The sequence below is a fragment of the Pelecanus crispus genome, chromosome 5 (genome assembly GCF_030463565.1).
Source record: "Pelecanus crispus isolate bPelCri1 chromosome 5, bPelCri1.pri, whole genome shotgun sequence".
NCBI classification, from domain to species: domain Eukaryota; kingdom Metazoa; phylum Chordata; class Aves; order Pelecaniformes; family Pelecanidae; genus Pelecanus; species Pelecanus crispus.
The window spans coordinates 51,118,713-51,143,443 of record NC_134647.1 but is presented as its reverse complement, the minus strand read 5'-3'; the positions used below and the strand labels follow the sequence as shown (position 1 = coordinate 51,143,443).

Genomic DNA, 24,731 nt, shown 5'->3' with positions numbered 1-24,731 from the left:
AAGAACCGCTTCATGTTATAAGAATAGCTTTTATGGTAACACTGTTAAATCATGTCTGCTGTATCTGTATAAATGCTTAGAACACACAACATTAGTTTTCTCACTCTAAATTCTAACTGAGATATGACTGGGTCAGAGGTGATCTTATTTTGGGAGTATCATATTTATTGCATTTTCAAAATCAAGTGATGTACAGAAAGAGTTATTCTGGCATATAGTAATTAGAACAGAGGAGTAGCATGAGAATGCCTAGGTTTTAATTTTGGCTCTCCCACTAGGTAGATAAGGAACCAAGGCATTGGTAAGTTATCTGTGCTTTTCTTGTGTATCTGAAAAGGTATATAATACTACTTGCTTTGTAGGAATGTTATGTGGCTCAATTAATAATGATGTTGAAATGCCTAGCTGCCAGGCCTGCTGTGATTGTAATAATAGCTATGATTGCTCAAGTGCAGTAACAGCCAGGTAAGAAGTCAGGTGAGGAAAGAGCAGCCATCCTGGGGACCAGACTGTGCAGTTAGATTTACTACTGTGAGCTTTACCTCTTGGTCCATACCAATTCTGACATCGAATATGAGGAGCAATAAAAATTGACAGTGCATATATACAAGAATATAAAAATGTTGAGGAATTCCTTCTTTTGAATGGGTTATTCTTTCTATACCCTCAGTTTGGGATTCTATGTTTTGGACATACGATCTTTGCAGAATAAAATATGAAAGGACACCAAGCTTGTGTAGATTCTGATAACTTTAAAGAGGAGCTGACTTGCCAAATGACAGTGTGCCATGAGAATCTCTTGCTTCCTAAGCATGTAAATTACCAGAACTCCACAAATTTGTAGGAGAAACCAATAGCTGTATGCATATACATTGTCACTTTCAGCCAGAAATGTTTCATGTATGATTTATTTTACTTACTTTTATAAGGATACATTTTTAACAGAAGAAGTTGGAATAAATAAAATAGTAGCCTTTGCTTTGCAAGGATGCTTTGCCCAAAATGGCTATTTCAAATATCATTCCCCTAACAGTGCAGTTTTTGTTGCCCTGTGTTGGTGGGTTGCCAGATTGCTCTTTTAGGGTTCTTATATATTAATTGACATGTATCTGGGGAAATTTTCTTACTGTAATCAATGAGAACTTGTGAGTAGCTCAAATAATGACCACATTTTACAAATGACTGTAGAAACATGCCTAGAATTGTTTGCAATATCCCCCACCCTGAAGACCCTCTACTGTCAACAGATGATAAAGAAAAACAGTGAGAGGAATAGACTATGGTGCAGATACTTAGGAGGAGTGTACTGAGGCAAAGAGAGAGTAGGGTTTTAACTCATAGTGACAGTTTTGGAATTTGACCTGGGTTTTCATGTGTCCATATTTTTACATGTCCATTTCTGGTTGGTTTTTTCTGTCCTCAGGAGGCAGAAGACTGTTATGCAAAGAGCAAATCATCTATTGCACTTGTTTAATTTGTATAATTATAAAAGATCCCATGTATCTGACAAGCAAGTTTAGAATCTACTGTCAAATCTGTTAAGCTGGGTGATCACCAAAGTGATGTTTTTGGAGAAAAGTTCTTGGTGCTGGGAGGCTGCCTTGGGTCCTTGGTGGTGGGCTGGCTCTTTTTTTGGTGCAAAGCGCCTGGGCAGGGTTAGGAAAGGGATCTTGTAGCTGTTGAGCAGTAGGAAAGGGATCTTGTACCTGTTGAGCTGTTTTGTCCTCCTGTGTGCTTCTGCACAGAGGACTTTGCATGTATAACCCTTCTATGGGACAGGTGATTATTTCATCTGCAAGTGTCTGGATCTTTTCTTCTTGGTCTCCTCACCTGGCTGGATTCAGTGGGTGCTTCAGGTGGTTCTGCCCAAGAAGCCAAGCTGTGGGTGCTGCTGGAGGTCTGGATGAACTGAGGCATGGGAAGGCACATTCAGCTGCAGTGTCCCTCCTCATGCTTTTCCCCCTTTGCACTTAATAGGGGATATTGCTGTCCAGAATTGTCAATTCAGCCCTTCAATGACTACTGAAGTAATTAAATCTCTCTGTAGTTGAGGATTGAAGCATTTTAAACTTGGGGTTGGGGCCAAAGGGGTAATCCTTTGAAACAGCAGTCCATCCTACAGTCCATTAGCCTTGTTATGGTTTCAGTTGTTTTGTGGTGTTTCATCACTAGCCATTAAAATGTTCAAACTCTGGTAGGCTGCACTGTTATAAGGATGATGAAAAAGTCTTTTGGGAATCTTGCTTTTGCACTGAAGTTTGTGGAGTCCTCTAGATACATGGTTCTGCTTTCTTCCCATATTTTCCCCTAGCAAAAAAGATCATAGCAACCTAAAAGTAGAAACATACAAAATTAGTGAAACATTGAAGTTATAAAATCAGATACTCAAAGATCAGGAATTTGAGAGGGGGAAGAACTCAAGATCTTTATGACGTTCATCATCATAGTCTTTAGTTTCTATTTCTGTATTGTTTTCTTTAATGTAGGTATTAATGATAGGATTTTAAAAACAGCCTGAAGAAAGTAATCACTTATTCTCTGAGAATTATTGGTCATGAGACACCTAAACTCTTTGGACTCCTGGGAAAATGCCAGCTCCATGCAGTACAGGTTTCTGTAAATTGTATAGCTGGTGCAATTTAGCTCAGTTAACTCTGCAATTAACAACTTAATATTTTTCATATCTGGGAATTACATCTGTAATATTACAATTGGATTGCAGCACAAAAGAAGTGGTGAGTCTGACTTATGACTCTTTCTTACGTTTTCTCAGGAGCGTATCAGAGGAGAGAAAACCAGCCTTGATTGGAAAAGAAATTGAGCAGACAGGACTAGCTCAGCTTTGAAATGTGTGCATAGTCAGTTTATAGGGGATTTAATTAGAGCATTCAAGCAGGAATGAACAGGAAAATATTTGTCCTCTTCTAAAGATGATGTGCTTGTTATTCACTGCATCATTGTCTGCTGATTGAGGGGAAGGATCTTGGGCCAGACTTGTGCAGTGCTGTGTCCTTGTGGTCTTGAAGAGATTGAGTTACTGTCCTGTTGTTTTTTGGTATCGTGCTGGCATGGTAGAAGCCCTGCTTTAAGGAGGGACATACTCTTGTGGTTGGCTTTGAGGGTAGGAAGGGAGAATAAGGGAAGTTTGGATACTGCAGTTTTGCTTCAAACCAATAGCCTGAATGATATTTATAGCAACATCTCAGGTAAGTTTGGGTAGTCCAGTTTTTTAGAGCAGCAGCAAGTCAGGAGCATACATGACTCTCAGGAAGTTGGCCCTGCCCTTCTCCTCTGATGCTGCTTTAAAGAGGTGAAAATGTCAGAAGAGGGCAAGAAAGCACAGGGGAAAAGTCTCCATAGAACAGAACTTTCTTTTCTGAGCCCAATTCTGATCTTACTGGCTTGTGTACCTCTCAGAGCAAGTTATAACATCTCCTTCAGAGGAAGGGCACGTAGGCTGCCTGACCTTGTCAACATTATCCCCAGCCTTTTATAATAAATGATAGAATCCACAGGAAATCCTAGGAGGTCACCACTTCCTTCCCCTCTCACAAATCTTAGGAGTGTAGTGTTTAAGAATCCATGGATGTTTCTCTTGGCTTTTCGAATGTCGTGGATAATCTAGAATTTTATGGCTTGGGACAAAATATAGATGAAACTTAAGCTATAAAAGTTAGATATGGACTTGCAAAGAAAGCAGACGTTACAAGGAAAAATAAAAAAAAGAAATGGATAGTAACTGAATTTAACCAGCTTACTTTTAATCGCTACATTAGTGTAGAATAAGTAGCAAAGAGTCTGCATTCTTGCAACTTTCTTGTTAGTGATATGTTAATAATAACAGTACAGAGACTAAAGTGGGTGTGAGTGCATAATCTGTATTTTATAAGTACTTGTATTTTGTTTTCCAGTGAAGTAAGAGTAATGAAAAGGGCAATGTCTTAAAAAAAACAAGTAAGATTTTGGCATTAGTTGCCAATTTTAGTTTCACTTGAAGAGCTTGAGCCCTGTTTCTTATTTGTGGTGGTAGAGCAGGATTGTGGAGTAAGGGAACAATCATGAATGGCAATGCTGAGCTCTTGTTGTTGGTCCAAGGGAGAACAGTGATGTGGCCAGATCAAAAGAGGCCCTTCCAACTTTTTACAGGTGAGCAGCTCCTTGACATAGAGTAGGAGGGAACAGCATCTGCATCTCACAGTTGTAGGACATATTTTTTGGTTGGAACGTACACATTGACAAACTCTCTCCAAAATTTATGTGTGGAAGCTGGATCACCCTCAAGTCCAGTGCATTCAGTTTGTGTTGGATTTGCTGTGGATACACCCCTCACTATGAGTGCTGCAGAATTGTCTCATGTATGCATTAGACATACACAAATCCAGATGAGACAAAGAGAGTCCTGGGACTCTTGGAAAAGTGTCCTAGGAAATCTGGATATATTGTACCCTATGTGTGTGGGGATACCTGTTGGTCATTTGATGTTGTCTGCAGAGTATCCTGTCCAAGCAGGGAAAGCATTAACTGAATTTGGGGCATGAAACATTTATTCTGTCCAAAAAATGTGAGATGCTCTTCCCTGAGTGACAGAGGCAAATAAAAAAGCAGATGCTGTACTTAAGAGAAACTGAAGTGTTAGGGCAGAAAAAAATGAACTTTTAAGTGGTTTGAATAATTCAGAATAATGTGTGCTTTTGTTAAATCAGTCCACGCTGCGGTGAGGTTTTGTGAAATCTGGGCAAAACCTTTTTCCTGGCTTGAGCCTTACTCTGCTAAAATAAGCTGCGATCTGCCGTGTGAGTGTGTGAGGCTCTGCAGCCATCGGTAGCTCCTATGAGGCCTTTCTGGGCTGCACACTTCGTTTCCTGCATGACTGCGGAGGAGTTGGTAGTTCTCTCTCCCAGCATGGTAGGATGGACTAAAGGGACACATGTATTGCTTACACTGCCTTTACTCCTCTTCACATGACGTTGGAAAGTGGGAGGAAGTCCTTCCAAAGCCAAACACACATGGCTTCATTTATGTCACAGCAGGAATCGCACAGTTGCACAGTGCTAGTCCTAGCAATGTTTTTGACTCCCACAGCCCATGCTGGTATTGTCATCACAGAAATGCGCAAACCAACGGTGCAAAGAGGAACGTTTCTAAAGGCGGTTTTTGCCCTATGATACATCCAGTGCAGTGAGTGGAGTCACACAAAGTATCGAACAAGGCATATGAAAAGGCTTAAATTTTTAATGCACAATTTAGACTATTTTAAGACCGATGCAGTTCCCCGTGTTTCAGTTCAGAAGGTACTTTTAGTATGGAATTTTTAGTGCTATGCTACTTATTGTAATGGACTTTAAATTGGGCCCTTTGATAAATTCAGAGATGTGCTATTTGCTCTCTGAGTAACTTTTAACACTTCTTGGAGGTTGTGAATAAACCTGTGGGGTTTGGGGTTTGGTTTTTTTTTTTTTTTCCCCCCTCCAGGACTTCAAATTAAGCTTTTGCTTTTCATTAAATTTGAGACTGGAGCTCTATTCATTCTTTTGGCTGGATTCAGCCATAAAGGTTTTCTTTTAACATAGAGTAGAAGTCAAACTAAACAAAATCTTGGGCGTAAGCTGGTATGTTGAAAAGTGAGGGGGAAGACTTGTATTTTCAAAGCTATTTAAGAGTAATTGGACATCCGCATCCCTTTAGTATTCATTGAAGTTTGGCATCTGAATGCAGCAGACAGCTTTGAAAACCTGCCAGGTCTTTAACACTATATGTTCTGATATTTTCTCTTTGTTTGGTAGAAGTGGGTAGGGAGATTTAAAAGAAAAAAATCTTGTTGGTATTTTGATGTGAAAACCCTCTATGGAAATTCCTGGAGAGAGGAAAAGGAGACCAGCTCCTCCTGTCCTGGGTGTGGGGATACAGCATGATGCCTCCACAGAGATCTTTCGGTATCCCCAGTGTTGCTGGGTGCGCTGTGGAATTAAATGCTCACAAGTGTGATGGAAGCCAAAGATGTTTAGTGTCCAGATGAGAGCAGAACTGGGCCAAGGTCATCTCTTATGTATTTTCTTTTGTCCTGGTAATTGTGTTCCTTGCAACAGGACTTAAAAGTGGGGCCACACTGTGCTTGGCACAGTCACATATAAAGTAGCAACCGGTTCCTATCTCAAAGAGTTTACAGAGAAGGGAATGGCTACTATTTGATGGGAGAGCCAGAGCTGGATAATGACAGCAAATAACAAGTTAGTTTTACATTTTAGTTCATTTCTTCTGCTGGAGGATGGCCCGATAAAGGGTAAATGGAGAGGAAAATAAAGGCAGAGGGGGGACATTGAAGGAATGGGTCCTTCATAGCAGGCTGTGCTTTTAGGACAGTAGCTTTATATAGCATTTGGCTCACTGTTGTTGCTGTAGTATCTATTCTTTCCTCTGTTGTTTTCTGTATACCAGGTGGTTTGTCTACTCAACTCTAAGAAGCAACTTCATTTCCATGATTCTATGTGTGTATAATTCAAAACACCTTACAATTCTTGCTGAGTATCTGTGCTTCCAGTCACTTGTTTTGATGCTTATAAGTCTTATTTAGGGATTTGTTTGGGGCTTTTGCAGAGAACCACCTTTTCTTATTATTTCTGAGTCATTCAAATAGTATTTTCCTCTCTCTTCTTTCCTTTCCTTCTCAACAGAGATGCAGGGGTGCATTTTCTACTCTATTTTTCAGTATTTAAATATTCAGTACTACCCATTACATTCTGGTCTCATTTGTTTAGTCAGTCCCTTTGAGTGGAGTCTATAACTTTCCAAACGCCAAGCAAGGCTGAAAAGTTCTGCGGGCTACAGGATCCTTTTGTTTCTCATGTCTCTTTTTGTATGCAAAGCATTCATACAAGGCCGGGTAGTGAATGGCTCTTTGTCCAGGAGCTGGTGAGAACAGAGCAGTGGAAGTCTGCAGAAATGCTGTTCTTTACATCAGATGTATCATTAACTCCTCCTAACCCGTATTTAATGGCCTGTTGTTCATGCACAGCTCTTGCATTGAGAGATAGGCAGAGGTTTACATCTGGCAATACAAAGAAGAGTTTTATACTTGTCCAGTTTTGTGCAGAAAATTGCCTGCTTTTTATTACTGTGTTATGGATTTATATTATAAAAATCAGCATGTATCTCTTGAGTGGGATTTAAATGCAAATGCCTAATGATCTGCAAATACCTATTTTGTATTTCATATAATACTAGGACAATGACATTGTGAGTCATCTCAATAAATTTTGCTCTAAGGATTAATGGCAAGTTTTGAAAAATTAATATAAAAATTTAATTTTTGATAAAAACCCGAAGCTTTCTTTGCATATTTCTCCCAGCAGGGGAAAAAATGTCTTTTGTCTGTTGGCTAAGATGTATTTTGGTCATCTTACCTAGCAGATGGCAGTGGAGAGTGAAATCCTCTCCCTTTAGCAATAGGACAGGAGCAGCCGTCATAGCATGTAATGTACATTATATCACCAGCACGTCTGGATTCTGATCTGGGCAATCTCCACTGAGAAGGCATCAACATGGTTCTCGAAATATGCCCCCTATGCTCTTTTTGTATCTTTTTGGTAAGATGATGTGTTACCCAGTGTTATTTGGAAATGCAGGGCAATCTACAGGTCTGCAAGAGCAAATACTGAAACCAATAGAGTTAAAGCAAATAAAAATAGGTTAAACTTTACACTTCAGCTTAGCAAGGTGATGGAATTCACCGATGTGTTTGGTAGTATTGTTCTTAAGGGTTCTCTGATTTATTCCATCTTTGCAATAAAGCAGTGGGAAGTACCTCAAATAGTTAATTGCATTCACTTTGAATTGCAAATGCTAGTAATGAGCATTTAGGGTATGACTGAAAGCTGAGAGAGGCCAGGTAGGATTAAGTGGTGAATTTGGGCATAGCTGAGAGTCAGAAAGAAGGTATCTATTCAATTTTACAGCTTCAGTAGTGTTGACCCCAATAAAAGGAGCACGGGCAGGGTGTAAAATTGCTTGGGAGAATATAGGAGCAAGCACAGAGGCCACTCATGCGCCAACAATTTCAGAACAAGATTGACAGCCATTCTTGTTCCAAGCACTGGTGGTTCTGTGAATGCTCCTGTTGAGATTCACTGTGACCACTGAGGGATCGAGGTGTTATGTAGCATGTTTTAGAAGTGGATTCTTACCCCATTGTCAGTTAAGCTAAGCATATTTTTCTTTAGATGTTTGGATTAGCTCTGTGAAATCGCAAGAGCAAAGCAGGTTATCCTGTATGTACCTCAATCTCTAAGGACCCTTTGCATTTTAAGAAGTCCTTAAAACCTACTGTCATACTTCTGCTGTCTTATGGGACCAGCAGGATTGTTTCAGGATAACTGAGAAGAATTTGGGCCCTTTAAAACATAAGTTTGCAAGTTTTTGTGCATATGTTATGCCTTTTTTTTCCTGAACAGATAAAACACTGGGATTTCCAAAGTCTTCACCACTGATATGGGAGCTTGGGTTGGATGAGAGAGGGTGTATTGGTCAGACTAAGCTACTGGGGTCAAACAGTCATGATTTTGTTCTGAGCTTTGTCACAGATATGCCATAACAACTGGAGCAAATACATTTTGTTATGTCTACCTGCAATGTAGTTGGAGATACAAGATCTGGTTTTAAATGAGCCATTTCAGATAGTGCCAAGTGGTCTTAGCACAGTGCTCTCAAGGCCAAGTAAGCCCAAGCTGACCTCCTTATGACTGTGGCTACGCTGCTCCTATCAGAAGGATTACTTGTTTGCCTTTATTAGTCTGTGTTTACTTTGCAGTGCACTGGAATGTATGCAAACCCTCAATCTCTCTCTGCCTCAGCTTCCCCATCCACAGTGGAATTGTCCAACATACAGTCCCTTGCCATGAGATTGTTGAAACTTAAGTTCTTATTTTAAACTAGTGTGCAGTTCTGAGATTGTGAGCCATGGTAGGGCAGAATATCAATATGAGGGAGGTGAATGGTGGTGCTAAAACTTGTTCGTTACAACCTAGCAGATCTGCTGGTGAGAGCGAGCTTGAATTTGGTTACACTAGTCAACTTTCTGTACAGATCTGGGATTCTTACATATGAAGCCTCAGACTGGTACTTCAGAGGAGCATGAAGCTACCACCTCTTATTTTTATCCTTTGAAACTTTTTAGATTAATTTGTTACAGTTCTGACATGAACTGTCTGGACACAAACCCATGGCCCACTATATTTTCTCTATCTGATGTTACTAGGATGTTGTAGCACAAACACTTAAAGATGCACTTGGGCTCCTAACTATTCAGATTAATTGCAGGTGCCTGACACAATTAGTTGAGCACAGAATGTATAAAATCAGCTTGCCTTATTCTGGACTGTGAGTAATTGTCTGCCTTCATTAAAGTTGCCTGTAAGGAACCATGAAATTCTTTATGGAGCTCTATATCTGAAACAGTAGGCACTCCCATTGAAATGCATAATCCTGCCTTCAAGGCACATGTGTTGCCTGTGTAGGTAGGAGATTTTGCTTGGCGCTGTTGGATTTGTGCCTATGGTTTCCTCTTTCCCAGTGGTATTTTCACAGCACTAAAGGTCATTCCCACTCGTGACAGCTGTGTCAGTAGTTTTGGCACAAGTGGGTACTTGTACCTAGAAAACTGTGTGTGAAATCAGACTTGGGGTTAGAAGGAATGACAAATACTAGAGAAACAGAAGCTGTATTGGAGAAAGTGGTTGTTACAGCCTCATTGCACACTGGAATATTGCTCTGGGAAAGGATGGAATGAGAATAGGCAGAAAGGGTATTGGAGAAGTGAGCAAAGAAACTGTTTCCGTTGATTCCTCCTGTGTGCCGGCTGCTTCAAATAAGTAATAAATTGGGTTGGAAGATACTGGCTGTCTCTTTAGGAGCTTTTTCCTTCTAAATGAAACAATCTTCAAGCTCCTTTAATTTTGCCCAACTTGTAGATTTGTAGTTTGAGCTAGAAACACTTTTAGTTGTTTATGATAATTGTATATGAATTATGCTATTTGGGATTTTGCTTTTATTCAGTTGAAGTTGCTCTAAACACCCATCTCATTTTTTCAGATATGGAAACCTGGAGACCTCAAGCTGTGAAGAAGTTGGAAGGCAGAATTCCTCTGAATCCCAAACAGTACTCAGGATGTAAGTGTGGTTTTGCACTGTACAGTGAGCCCTAGTCAGGATTTGGTATTGGATGAGGATGTGGGCAGCATAGCTGTTGTTTCCTTTGAAAATTCAGAGCACTTTGCTTGCTTAAACAAGCTTGAGAAAAGGGCAAGTATCAACTGTCTCATAACATATCCAATAATATAACCCAGAGATCTTTCTGTCAGGGAAATTGTCTCAGAATTAAACATGAGATGAACACATCTAGGCCAACATTTTGTTGACTAAACAAACAAGGAGTGTTTGTTTCCCCTGCCTTATCTGTAGCAGTAAATGGTTATTGCTTATGACTGATTTTATTGTGCATTACAACAGTGTCTGCAGACCAAAGCTGAGGTGGTTTCAGGCAACGTGTGTATGCGTGTGTCTTTTCCATTAGTGCCTGTATGATTTACGGTGTTGCTTTTAGAGGGAAATTTAAATTCTGAAGTCATCCTAATTTGCAAGAAAAATAGCAAAGTTGTTTTGAAATGCAATTTAAATGGGGAAAAAGTGGTTTGGTTATCCTCCTAGTGTCATATGAAACTGCATTTTATCTTTAGACATTGGGTTTAAAATGTGCCTTAGGTAATCCACATTGGTACCTTGATATCTGTATGATCTGTAGTTTGCATGCATCATGGCAGTAAAAAGTAGCTGCGTCATTTGATTACAGTATGTGGTGATGCTTGATTCTTGTCAGCATTACTGAAGATTGTTTTTCTGTGAATTTATCTCAGCTTCTTCTAGTTAAGAAAACCTTAAATTTTTTTACCTGTGCACTGATTTCTCAAGGCATACTTGAAGAAACTGCCTTTAGTTTCCTTTTGTTTTGAGATGGAGGAAGAATATTGAACTTTTCTATCATGAGATACACAGTCCAATCAGAAATACACTGCATTTTTTTCATTCCTGGGATTCAGGCAGACTGTTGATTCAAATCACATTCTATTCTACAATATTGGGCCTGCTCTTCCTGCTGCTTACCTCCATGGTTTTCTGATGGCCTGTGTGTTGGGATAGGGGCTTTCAAGTCTGGCTCGGAACGGTTCAAATATCCCTGTCCAGAAATTTGCCATTTACATAGTGAACACCTTCCCCTCCTCCATTGTCTGAATGGAGTGGTTAGACAGTGGGGTCGCTTTGCCTTCTGTCATCCACGCAGAAACTGTTTTGTTTAACCACCAGAGAGAAATTGGTAAAAGCTCCTTGGCTGTGAGCATTTCAATAGCTGTCTCTGAAAACACAATGCTTGCTTGACTGCAGAAGAAATATAGAGCTTAATTAATGTCTGTAAATGATACAGGATTCTCAAAGGCATTAGTTAGAAACAAAATGTTATCGCTTGGTTTTTTTTTTGGTTTGGTTTTTTTTTTTTTTTTTTTCACTTAGCAAGGACAGAAAGCTACAAGCTCTGATGGTTTGGACTGTTCCTCTTGCCCCATGAGACCTGACATAGGAGGTCAATTCTCCTGGCTGGCATAACAGAGAGCTATCAATGTTTTTCTCCCACTTTGCTAAGAGCCCTCACCAAAGAATAAGCTAAAACTTGGTCACAAGCACCAAGAAGGCAGTATTAGGTAGTGGGTAGAGGTAATAATAGGCAGCCAGCTGGTTCTGACACTCCCATCCAAAATGAGCTCTAGGGTATCTTCCAGCTTTGGGCAGATATTTGACCTCCCCCTATCTCAGTCAGTCCAGCCATAAAATATGAACTAAAGCAGTACCCTTCCTGCAAAATAGATTAAGGATTTATATTGGGGATGAGGAAGATAATTTCAACAGTATAAATCATGTTGGGATTAATCCCCCTCCTGTCTTTTTATGGACCCAAAGGAGCTTGATTATGAGATGGAGAAAAAAGGGGTGAAAGTAATCTTGATGTTAGTGTCACTCAGGCTTTGGGCAAAATGCATCGATTTTTTTATTACACCCAGAGGAGAGCGTGCAAGTGAAATAGCATTTGGTAGGAGCATGTTTGTTTGTTTGTTTTATGGAATGGTTTTCCTACCGACATACACATAGTTTATCATATACCCCCTGCCTAGTTGCTTCCTGCTGCATCAATGCCATCTTCCCTCTTGGCATGTAATCATCATGTAATGCCTTGCACAGCCAGGGACTGCCAAATGGATGGAGTCTGTGGTCCTATTCATGTGGTAATACAACTTCTGATGAGTTTATCTGACACAATTTTCATGGATGTAGTTGGCACAGCTGATTTTGATCCTTTGGTCCTTGTAAGATACCTTTTATGTCTGAATTTGATACCTGTTAGCCACCTACTTATTTATAGTAAGCTCAACAATGAAGTTGTCAACAAAGTAATTTGTCAGGTATACATGTTTTAACAGATTCGGTATAAATGTGAATTCACTTTCCTGCCTTAAAAATTCCATTGCTCTCAGTTGCTTTGGCTACTTGTCTCTTAGTGTGATTAATGGTATCTGGAAAAGAGGTTGGCTTTGTAGTCCTGTTGTGAAACACGTAGTTCTAGTAGTTCAGGTTTTCTCTTGTCTGGGATAATTCCAATATAATTGCATTTACCTTCTTTTCTCATAGAACAGAAACATGATATAATTATGCTCTCAGTTTTGTATGACTTGGAGAAATAAGAGGAGGAAGCAGTAGAGCCATGTTATTTCTTGCCATTAACTCTGTATTTCTCAGAGGAAAAATATCTTGTGGGGAAGCCCGTGGTCTGTGGCCAGAGATCTTCTACATTTGTCAGACTCTTGTTGTGACAGTTCAGATGCTTTAAAAATCCATTTGGAGCATTAGAAATGGGGATGCAATCTAAAGCATTTCCACTGGTTTCACACAAAAAAAACCCTGCTACAGAAGTTAAAAACAACTGCAGGAGAAGAATTTATGGCTCTTTACATGTCTCATGGAGCTTTAAGGAAGAGAGGGGTTTTTGCAAAACCTTGAGTATGTATTGGAGGAATATTATGTTGTATGCGGTGTACTGTAAGCCCACAGGTTACTAATTTCTATGTTGAAAGTCTCTGTGCTTTTTGTACTTGTAGTAAGAGTTACGACATGATTTGAGAAGGAAAGTACCTTATGTAAGTAAATATATATTTTTTTAATTATTTTAGCATTCCACCCAGCATTCATGTAGCTCAGAACCTGCAAGTCCTACACTAGCACTCGAGCACACTCATGGGACAGCCTCATTTGAGAGACTTGTGGGAGCTATAAACCTACCCTTGTGTTTCCAGATTCTGGGTCTGAGCCAGCAGTTACTTCTCACACTTGTTGCAGTGACATATAGTTGTTACTGACCCAAGATTGCTTCAGCTATGTTCCGAAACGTGCCTTCTAAGGATCCATTCTGCCAAGGGGATTTTCTCCTGTTCACTTGAGCATCATTCCTATCATTTTTGGGCTGCTGGAGTGGTCAAAAAAATTATTTTTCAACAGGGATCTGACGTACTTGTATTTAATACAAAATATCTTTTGTATTTTGGACAGTTTGGACCTCAGAGTTATGAGTAAGCTCTGAACATTGAACACTGTCAAAAGTTTTGTGAGCTTAAAAAAAACCTGCCATGCGTGACTAAGCTTTTTTTTTTTTTTTTTTTAGTTTAGTATCAGGACCCACCTTAGCTTTTCATGTTCAATAGCTTGCTTTCCGTAGTTCTCACTACTTTGAGTCAGTCAGAAAGTTCATGACCACAAGTAACAGAAGTATAAAATCCAGAAAAGGTCAGATATTCCAGTCAAATGTCTGAGTTAGATGGACTTCAGCCTGTGTTTCCAGAAATATGATGCCATGCCTCTCTTAATTGTCTGATAAGAGAGTTGTAAGGAGTAACTTACTTGACCCTCTATCTCCTCCTATAAACAATTCTTTTTGCTCTTCCTTGCAGCATATAAACAAGAACTGTTTCTCAGTTCTGCATGTTTTTGTGTTGAGGTGTGACAGAGTTGCCTCCTCATCTTAGTTAGGTCGTTGCTGTCTTTGGAGTTCTCTGTGTTCGCTACATGTTTTTTAGCTTAGGACTTCTGTTGACTTTCAAAAAGAAAAGAGTAGATATGACACACCAAGACACGTCAATTCAGAATAAAACCATACATACACTAAACATAAATAAAAATTATCAGTATGATGAGTAGCATTAAGAATTAAAGAAAGATCCATATGATAGTATACCTTACATGGTCTGTAGAGAATTTGTACTATAATTCAATTACGTTTTTCATTTTTAAGTGAGGTTGTGTAGTTCAAATGTGTCATTTGGTATATGTCACCGGACAAAAAGCAAATGAGGAAAGAAAGTAGAGCAAAAAGAAATAAAGTACTTTCTCTTGCTTGTGTCTGATGTGAAGACTCTACACACCTTACTAGCCAGGAGTCATGGGAAACTTCAATAATATAGTCATGTCCAAGAGATCTCAAGCACCTTTACATGTTCTGGGAAGGGGATCAGCAAGGCAAACAACTAATGCTGTTTGGGGACTTCAGTTCTACTGAAATGGTTGTGTGTATTGCCTATGAGATAGTTAGAAACAATGCTTTTGCTGATATGACCTGATTGCTGTGATCTCTATTCAGAGCAGGAGAGTTCCTCAGTTAACTTTTAACTCACTGTTAAAAGGCTGAGTTTTCTATGCAGAATGATCTGTGAAATGACTTGTGCCCTACTTCCCTCCCCCTGCTGAAAGATGGTGTTAATTTTGATTTCTGGGCAATCCACTGCTGGCAGACAGCTATACCCAAACCACAGATTTATGAATTTAAAGAGGTGATGTATTAAAGGAGCAGAACACTTCTTTCCCAGAAGATAAGCATTAAAGACCTGGCTGGAGCTGGTTGAGGACAGAGAAAGAACCATAAAGCCTTTGCAGTATAAAATATCGTAGCTGCTTGTACCTCTTGGAAGTCAGTAGCTTCACTGGATGTTAAGATGCCTCTTAGAGACAGACTATGTTGCCGTATTGGTCCATGGACTTGGACTATGATTTTTTGTTTGCTTTCCAGAAGTCTAACATTGGTATTTTTTCTTTAAAGATACCCTCTAGGCATGTTGGTAAATATAATGGGGAGAGGAAAAAGTGTTCTGTCTCCCCTTGTACATAGAAATAATTCTTGCGTTTGTAGCTAGTAAGAGACTCCACAGCCAGGGCAAAGGCAATGAAAAGGAAACGCTTTGCTGTAAACAGTGAGCTGTGTTTTGATCCCTACATTTACATCTCTCCTTCTGATGAAACCAAAGAAAGTTTAAGAGCTTTTATAAATCCCAGTTTAGGTTATATTTCTCAAGGATACTAAAGAAGAAGCAGTAGAACTGGAAAACTGGTCTCCTGGTTGCAGTATGAGGTTTCAATGGGGATTTTAATTATCTTTCTTTTTTCCTGGCTACATTGTATACTCACATCCTCAGTGCTGTAAAAGGGAGGATTCTTACTGGAGTTGGACCAGCTGAATGAGAAGCAGAAACGGCTTATGTAATACAAAAAGTAAAATAGCTTTAAGCCCTCAAATTCTCTTCTGCAGTCCCAAGCACTGCCATGGCTGAGTCCTGAGGCTTTTAAATCCTAAATGAGCTTGAGTAACAGCAAAAGTCCTTTCAAGCCTCCTCTTGGAGTATAAGGTTGTGGTTTCCTTCTGCTACTGGCTTTGGGTTGCTGATTTGGAGTAGATTGGTGGTGCTCTCCCTCAGATGAATGGCAGGCCACAGAAATGAATCAAAATACTTGGGGCTTTTTTGTTGTCTTGAATGTCAGCTCCTAGTTGCATCTGCTTTATTATCAAAATGTGGAATTTATTTGTTATTAAAACTTGGAATGGGGTGTGATTGAAAACCGCAGACAAAGCAACTTGAAGCTAAACTGAAATCTCCTTGTTTCATTCCACAGCAATTGGGTAAAGAAGTTCAAATAAAGAAAATTAAGGAACTATTCAGTTACCACACAGCATGTCTTGCATGTTTACCCTTCCTTTTCTGCATTAAAACAGCAAATACAGAAACCTTCAATATAATACTGCATAATTTGGAGTTTCTCATAGCAATAAACAAACATTGTCCCATGGCTTCTCGTGCATTTAGACCTTCCTGACAGAAAACTTGTATTTTGTTTCCTGTTGAAGTTAACAGTCCTGCTGGAAAACAATGTGCACAGTTACAGTATTGCAGAAATAAAACTGGTCCTGAAGCATTGTGCTCCAGGAGAACAGACACCAAAGGAATGTGAGACAAATGGAAGAAAATTGGCTGGAAGTTTCTGATGCCTGGGAAATCCATGGTGGGAAGCAGTTAAGATGCATTTGGGAGAGCAACAATCAGCATTCATTCCAGTAAAGCCAATTAAGCTAAAACAACAGCAGAAACCAATGTGGTTACATGAGAAGCAGAGTCAAACACAGGGCAGTATAAGCAATGGAAGAGTGGGAGAGTTATGAAAACAACCAGAACCAAGCAAAAAAGAATGATTAGAAGAGCAAAGAAAAATAATGATTGGCATCTCAATTAAAACAAAGAACAACTAGCAGAGCTATTCCCTTAGTGATTTTACATGCGTCCCAGCAAAAGCCCCCCTGTATACTATTAAACCATTTCTTCCCAAATCAAAACAAGAGCAGGTCATTTGCTGGAAGTCATCAGCACATTATTTATAAACAGACTGGGTGTGAGAAGCTACCCTTACATCAACCTTTGCTTGCAGTTTACATACATTTTACCCCTGATTCAAAGCTGAGATTTAACTGCCCATGTTGTTATTTAACAAGCAAAACTGAGAAAATACAGCTGGCTTAATTTAGTCTGTGTGAGCAAGCCTGACAGCTATTGCATGGATGGTGGAGGAGAGGGAATAGCCCTCTGTAAAGATTATTCCATTGGTGGTCTTAAGTATGCGTTTGGCAAATTACAGTTTTGTGCATGTTCCAGTCTAATTTCATAAGAAATCAGTCATTTAATTCTTTTTGCAGCTAAGGCTCTCCTTATTTTCCTTAATTATTGAGATTCCCTTCTACTCATTCTTTAGAAATAATTGTGGTGGGAAAGAAAACACTGCTTTTGCCTTTTTGGCAAGAAATTATCTCTTTAATTCCTATGCAGACCTCTTCAGGACCAGTGTTATAGCTCTATTCCCATTTGAGAAAAGACTACACAGAATTTCTGTGTAACCTATTGAATCACTTGTGGCTATGTGATATGAAGGCCTTGTTTTCCATCTTGTCTGTGCCCTGCTAGCTCAGCTTAAAAGAGATGTTAGACTTGGAGCTGCCACAGTCTCCTCACATTTTGTGGTAGCTCATGGGCAAATGGGAGTGGATGGCTAGTTCTGTGTTCTCAGTTTGTGAACAACAGAATCAGATATGCTTCTTCCACCTAACAGTAGATAGATTTTGGAGAATGAAACCTTCAGAGATGGGCTTCAAGCAAAGCTGGTATGGAAATCAGACTTTCTGATAGGTGTGAGACTTGAAAGCATCACTGACCGGAGCCCAGAGTCTGTGGTTGGCAGGACAGGAGTTAAACATTAAAAAGTCTTTTCTTATAGGCAGCAAAGGAAAAATTTATAGCTCATAAGCAACCCATGAAAAATGTAGTCTGTGATGTTTCTTTCCTGTCTGAGATCTTGGAAGGCTCCCGTTCCTATCTGTCTCTGGGTCTATCAAGTACAGGGAGTTTCTTCTCAAGGGCAGCAAATGTAAAGCTACTGCAAGATATGGGCAATTCTCCAGCCTGTTTTCAGAAAGCTTCCCTCCCTGACACACCAATTAAACCGCCAGGCGATAGGAGGTCACTAGGGCACAGTGTACCTTTTTTCTCTTTCCTATTTCCCCTCTTGACTGAAATTATTTTGCTGGCAAAAATCAGCGTCTGTAACAGCTGTGAACTCTTCACCCTGCTCTGGGCAACTGGGTCTGTCTTAAACTCTGTTTATTCTTCAGCTTATGAAAGTGGCCATCAACCAAACCTCTGGAAACTGAGCTTAGTATAAAGAGTGTGTGAACAACATTAGTACAAGAACTTATCCTGTGGAGAGGCTCCTTCTTCCAAATCATTGCTGAGCTGGTAAAAGCTCATAAGAAAAGAATACCCAACCTAGTTTTTGGTGGTGGAGCCAGTAGGGATGATGGTGAGTTTGTGATGTGGGTGGGGGAAAAGGTACAGAACAGGAGGAAATAAATGATTAGGGCATGGAGCGAGGCACAGTGTTCCCCTGCCTGTGGTGGAAAAGAAATGAAAATACTGTGGACATAGGGCAGCGGTGTTTGTGACTGTAAGTGCTGCTGTGACACCGCATTCTGGGTATGTCTGAGGCTAGAGAGGATGATTCAGAACGTGAGGAGAGGGGAGGGTGGAGTGAGAGCTTGGGAGCACTGCTGTGGTCATCTGTCTGTTGTAGCCTTTTTGCACCTTGGGATGTAGAGCTGGGCTAGCACCATTGGCTTTGCCGTGGTGGTCGTGGAGCACTGGCTGTTGTGACACCTGTCCTGACTGAGAAAAATGATCCTGAAGCCCCAGATAAAAAGATTGGTCACCACTGGCCTAAACTGTGAAGGATGTACTTGTTGCATGTATGATGGAAGCTTGTCTGAGCAGAGTTGTGAAAATTCGGTCCAAAACAGTTTTCAAACATGAAGAGAGTCTTCTAAACTGCACAATCTGTGTTTCGTTTGCAATGCAACCTGAAATCCAGAACATGTCTGCATGTTAATTTTTGGTTGTAAATACTTTTTGTAGCTCTAAAATTGTAATTCCAGAGTTTCTTCTGTCAGGAAGCCTAACCAAACAGTATTACTGACAGATTTCCAAATATACTAATTACAAATTCGAAGTTACCACAGTATCAGAGAAAGAAACAGAAGAAACAACAGACAAATGGATAGGACTTGTAAAATGGTATCTGTATGGGATTAAAAAAAGTTAACTGAGTTTTGAGGAAGAACCAATATGGCTAAGATGAGACAAGGGGAGTGGGAGAAACTATCTTTACTCTTTCTTAACTATTGGGGTTTTTTTGAATGCCACTGAGCAGCTGAGTTAACCAGATATTGCTGTGGCTTCCCTACTTGCAGAACAAACGTGCCAGTGTTTGTACGCAGCTCTGATACAAGAGCTTTCTGGGTTGGCTTTTGGGTTCCTTGTTGTCTATATGTGAAATCTATGCTCATATTTGAACTCTGCTCATGATCTCATAAATTGAGGAAAGAGAGGTCCTCCTGGCATGTTTGTCCCTTTCTATTTTGCAACTATTAATGTGGTAGACCCGGAGCCACTACATCTGTGTTTTTGAGGATTTGAACTTTAAAAGCCAAGTGCCTGATTGTCATGGGCACAGAGCACAGATGCTCTTTGAGCTGACACATTGGTGTCTCTAACCGGATACTTGTGGTTAGAGGTTTTTACTGAGAGCGTGGCCCTTCTCTTCAAGGAATATAATTAGGAGTATAGGATACTGTTACTGCATGGGTGTCTTGTGAAATGCAGTTATTGGAATAAGTGTCAGGGAAGGTTTCTGTGGATGTGAAAAATATAGTAATTGGAGGGCTAAGCTCTCACAGATAGCTACACAGCACAGCCCTAAGCATTTGCAGAACCAAACAGGACCTGCTGCAAACCAGGGCTGTTGTCACATGGTCATCTCAGCTGGTTTTCTGATGGCAGTGGAGCTCATGAGATCTGCTTCCCTACAAAACTGTGTGTCTTCTCTCCTAAACATCTTACCCCGTTTTCCATGATAGCAATACCTGTAAGTCACCTCTCACACCTGCCACAGCATTTATGACTACTGGCTAGAAGAGACTTGAAATACAGGGATGGTTTCAGTATCACAGGGGAAATCTTCAGGACTTCCTTTTCTCAGGAAGTTTAGATGTTTATTGTGTCTTTTATGCTGGAACAAGGGGCTTTTTCCCCTCTCACATTATGTCCTACTGTGAACACCACAGTAGGTGGTCATGAGACAGTGGCCATGGCCAGTGTGTCATGTTATGTGACTGCACACAAAAGTCCGTTTCCCTAATACCTCTGTCAGCTCAGGTAAACAAAATTATCTTTAAAAAGTTTTTTTTTTAAAAGAAGTCTGTGTCTTCCCAGCCTGTAATATGTGCTGTGGCCAGTGCTAATTGGTGCACCAAAATATACATGCTGATTTACCAGCACATTGCTATGAAGAACCAAAGATCTTGCAGTCTTTCCTGCAGCAGAAAAAATAAGTTGATCATTATTTTTTTATCCAGACTTGAATTTTCTTAAAACTTGAAGAAATTCTGTTATTTTTCCATACTTCTTCCAGTTTTTCCACGCTCAGTTGAAATTTGTCAACAACATTGTAAGTTATTTCTGGAAAATCATAGCATAAATTGTAAGTCTTATTTTCTTACCAAATCAAGTTGAAATAATGGAAAATCCCTGCAAAGACAGGATTTAAAGAAGTTCCCATAAGCATACATTTGTGCACTATCTAAGTACCAATGTAATAGGTGGGTGTGGATTAAAACATACATAAACCAGGAAAAGTAGATAAACAAATCATTTCCCTCTGTTTCAGGCAGGGTGGAAACCATGTTGATTCATCAGCTCTGGTTTCCCCTCATCGCTCTTAGTCTGTAGAAGGATTGTCCATGGACAGTTCTTTGCAGATGGTGTCCTTTTAGCTGCATGTGTCTAAGAAGGTCTGGGATTACTTTCCTGTATGAGATTCAATGTTCCTATAACTCCTTAAGCATCCTTTTACTGCACCACCAGCATGACCGAGATACCTTTATGCATGGTATAATTTGACAGCCCCTCCTTGTCTTTGGGCTAAGGGTAAAATCAAGATTCTGCTGATACATTCTTGTTACACGTTTCATCCTAAGATTAGCAAGACCAATCTGTCTTCTGGGTTCAGCTATCTTGGCACTTCAAACTTGATACTGGGCACAGGCAGCCCATGCTGCACGTGTCATGATTAGGGTTTTATCTTCACAGATGAGGCAATCTCACTAACTGTATGTGCTTGTGGGGGTTAGGTTTAGGCTTGGACTGCTTTTTTTCAGAACCCAAGGTTTCATGAATGGGCAGTGTTTCTACTAAGACAGCAGATAATTGGTAAAACGGCATGGAGGAATATGCAGCTTCAGTTTGGTCCCCAGACTTGGCAGCAGCGATTGATGAGAGGAAGGGCACCAAAGGAAGCATTTGATTTAGCACTTCCACTGGGAAGCTGCTACCCTGAAGGAGCCACAAATACCTTGTTTCCTCCCTGCTATTTTCCCACATCCCAGGGAGCTTTAAGGGAGCAAACATTGCGGCCTCGCTGGGCCACAGCTTTTCCCACTGGCACGAGAGAGAATTAAGAAATTATGTTCTGCTTTTGATTGTGTGCATAATGTCTGGTAGTTATTCAAACGTGGCCACAGCACAGCTAAGCAAAGATACTTCAACTGATTAAACAAAGTGTAACTCCAAGGTAATTTGCAAGTCTTGCTTTGCTAGCCTGACAAACAGTGCAATACAGGGAAGCAGGATCATAATGAATGTCAGTAATAGAAAATTATTTGGTTTTATCTGAGGTGCTGGCTTTATATACTTGGGAGAGGGCTATTTCTGTTGTTATTAATTGCAACGGATGTCAGAGCAGTGCGAGGAGCACCAGCAGCGGCAGCAGCAAGCAGTGGTGGGACACATGAGGAGAGATACACGTGGACAAAGAGAAGCTTGACTGAATGGGAGCATTCCCCCAGCAACTGACCCTGGACCCACTGACTGGATGAGACAGTAAGGCAGGGAGCCTGCACCCAGCAGCGCAGGAGATTTAAGCAGGCAAAAAACAATCAGCCTAGCTGATTGGAACAGATGCTGGGGTGTATATATTTCCCAGCGGGCGGGTGCATGGCAGCATGGTGACCACTGGGCAAAAAGCAGTGTCCCCTGCTTCTCCTGAGCTTCTTCCACCTGGTAGAACCAATGCAGCCACACACAGAGCTCCTGTTCAAGCATGTGACCACCCAGGTTTCCGGCTGCAAGATGTGTGAAGGGATGTTCCTAGAGGTGGAAAGTGATTGCAAGCAAGACTGCAGGAGGTGTGACCAGATTGATGAACTGCTCTGCTTGGTGGCTGAGCTGCAGGAGGAGGTAGGCAGACTGAGGAGTATTCAAGAGTCTGAGAGGGAGGTTGATCAACGGAGCCGCACTCTACCATCTATGATGCATAGAAGCCAACTCAGTGTGGCCACTATGGAGGCAGGTCCTGGATCTGCTTTGTGCCAGGAGGAAGGCAGTGTCACAGGGCATAAGGAGGGGTGGAAGAAGGTTACAGCATGGAGTGGTAAGAGAAGTGACTCCTTACCCTCTAAGTTACCCTCTACAATACCCTTACAGAACAGGTGCGAGGCCCTGGGTATGGTAGATGAAGCGCATAATGAGAAACAGGAGAAACCTGCACAAGCAGTCTTGCCAAGTTCAGAAAGACCAACCCCTCACAACAGGACCTGCATTAAGACCAGTGCCAAGAAGAAACAATGGCAAGTTATCATCATTGGTGATTCCCTCCTGTGCAGAATGGAAGCACTCGTTTGCAGACCAGACCCTCTTTTCAGGGAAGTTTGCTGCCTCCCTGGGGCCCGAAATAGGGACATCACCACAAGACTGAAGAGCCTAGTTCAACCTTGAGATTACTGTCCACTTCTGCTCTTTCATGTGGGTACTGATGTTGCAACAAAAAGTCTGAGGTCAGCCAAAAGAGACTTCAGAACCCTGGGAAGAATGCTAAAAAATTTGAGACCATAGGTAGCATTTTTCTCAACCCTCCCAGTAATGGCAGGAGACTTCGGAAGAAACAGGTGAACCCAGGATATCAATACCTGGCTCCAGGACTGGTGCCTCCACCAAAACTTTTGGTTTTTAAACCATGGAAGAGCTTTTGAGAGACAAGTTATGTCTGTCGAAGCCTGGCGGGATCCATCTGTCCCAATGGGGAAAACAGGTCTTTGGGCATAAGCCGGCAGGGCTGATCAAGAGGACTTTAAACTAGAATCGATGGAGGAATGAGTTACCAACAGGATTGCAATAGGTGAGCCAAGGGTTGGCATGGCATCACCCGAGGGTGGCAATCCTAGTGGGAACATTTACACTGCTCCTGGGAGCACGGTGGGCTCAGGAACTTGTCTGAAATGCTTGTACACCAACACACACAGTATGAGAAAAAAACAGGATGAACTGGAAGTGTAGATCAGCTCCCAGAGCTATGATATCATTGGTATTAGTGAGACTTGGTGAAATGAGTCCCATGATTGGAGTTCTGGGATGGAGGGCTGCAGGCTGTTTGGGGGGGGGGTAAGCAGGGCAGGTGAGGTGGAGGTGTCACACTATACATAAGGGAGAGGTTTGATTGCACAGACCTTACAGTTGGTGATAATGTGTTTGAGAGCCTCTGGGGAAGGATTAGGGGGATGGAAAACAAAAGAGACATTGCAGTGGATGCCTACTACCAATTGCACAGCCAGGATGTAAACACTGATGAGTTATTCTATGGGCAATTAGGAGAAATGTCTGGATTGGTAGCCCTTGTGCTTATGGGAGATTTCAACTTCCCAGACATCAACTGGGAATATCATACTGCTGTGGCGAGCAGGTCTTGGAAATTCGTGAATATTGTAGGAGATAAATTCTTGTCATAGGTACTCAGTGAGCCAAATAAGAAAGATGCCCTCCTAGACTTGCTGTTTGTGAATAGAGGAGGACTCGGGGATGTGATGGTAGGTGGCTGTCTTGGCCACAGTGATCATGGAGTGGTTGAGTTTAAAATTTTCACTGTAATGAGAAAAAAAGATAGCAGGGCTGCTACCCTGGACTTCAGGAGAGCAAACTTTAAGCTGTTCAGGGAACTATTTAGCAGAGCACCCTGGGAGGGCTTTTGAGGGCTTAGGAGTCCATGAGTGCTGGTCAGTCTTTAAGAACCACCTTTTAGAAGCACAGGAGCAGGCAATTCCACTGCGTCTTAAGTCAAGCACGCGGGGCAGAAGACCAGCTTGGCTGAACAGGGAACGCCTCGTGGAGCTCAAGAGGAAAAAGAAACTGTTGTATCTCTGGAAGTGAGGTCAGGCTTTGCAGGAAGATTACAGATCTTGGTTCACTTATGCAGGGAGAAGACATGAAAGGCCAGAGCTCGGAGTTGAAACAGGCCAGTGTTGTTCCAGATAACAAGAAAGCCTTTTTTAAGTATGTTAATAGCAAGAGGAGGTCTAAAGAAAACATTGGACAGATACTGGTTGGAGGTGGTCATCTGACTAATAGGGATGAAGAAAAAGTGGAGGCATTCAATGCATTGTTTGCCTCAGTCTTTAATAGTACTGATAGACCTTAGGCTGCCTGGTCACCTGAGTTGGAGGACCGCAAGTGTGGGAACAGTGACTTTCCATTTGTGGACACTGAAATTGTAAGGGACCAGCTGAATGTTCACAAGTCCATGCGGTCTGATGGGATTCATCCCAGAGTTCTGAAAGAGCTAGCAGATGTTATGGCAGGACCCCTCTAGATCATCTACCAAAGGAAGACCCAGGGAACTACAGACCTGTTAGTCTAACCTCGCTTCCTGGAAAAATTAGGGAGAAGATTATAATT

At 41.1% G+C, this 24,731-nt stretch overlaps 1 protein-coding gene across 2 annotated transcripts in view; it reads left to right on the top strand.

The window, feature by feature from the left end:
- The window catches only part of RGL1 (ral guanine nucleotide dissociation stimulator like 1), an 82,038-nt gene that overhangs the window by 31,246 nt on the left and 26,061 nt on the right, over positions 1–24,731 (top strand). For both annotated transcript variants that reach the window (XM_075710884.1, XM_075710883.1), the window contains exon 4: positions 10,084–10,161. In XM_075710884.1, coding sequence (XP_075566999.1) covers positions 10,084–10,161 — 78 coding nt within the window. The remainder of the gene's footprint in view (positions 1–10,083; positions 10,162–24,731) is intronic.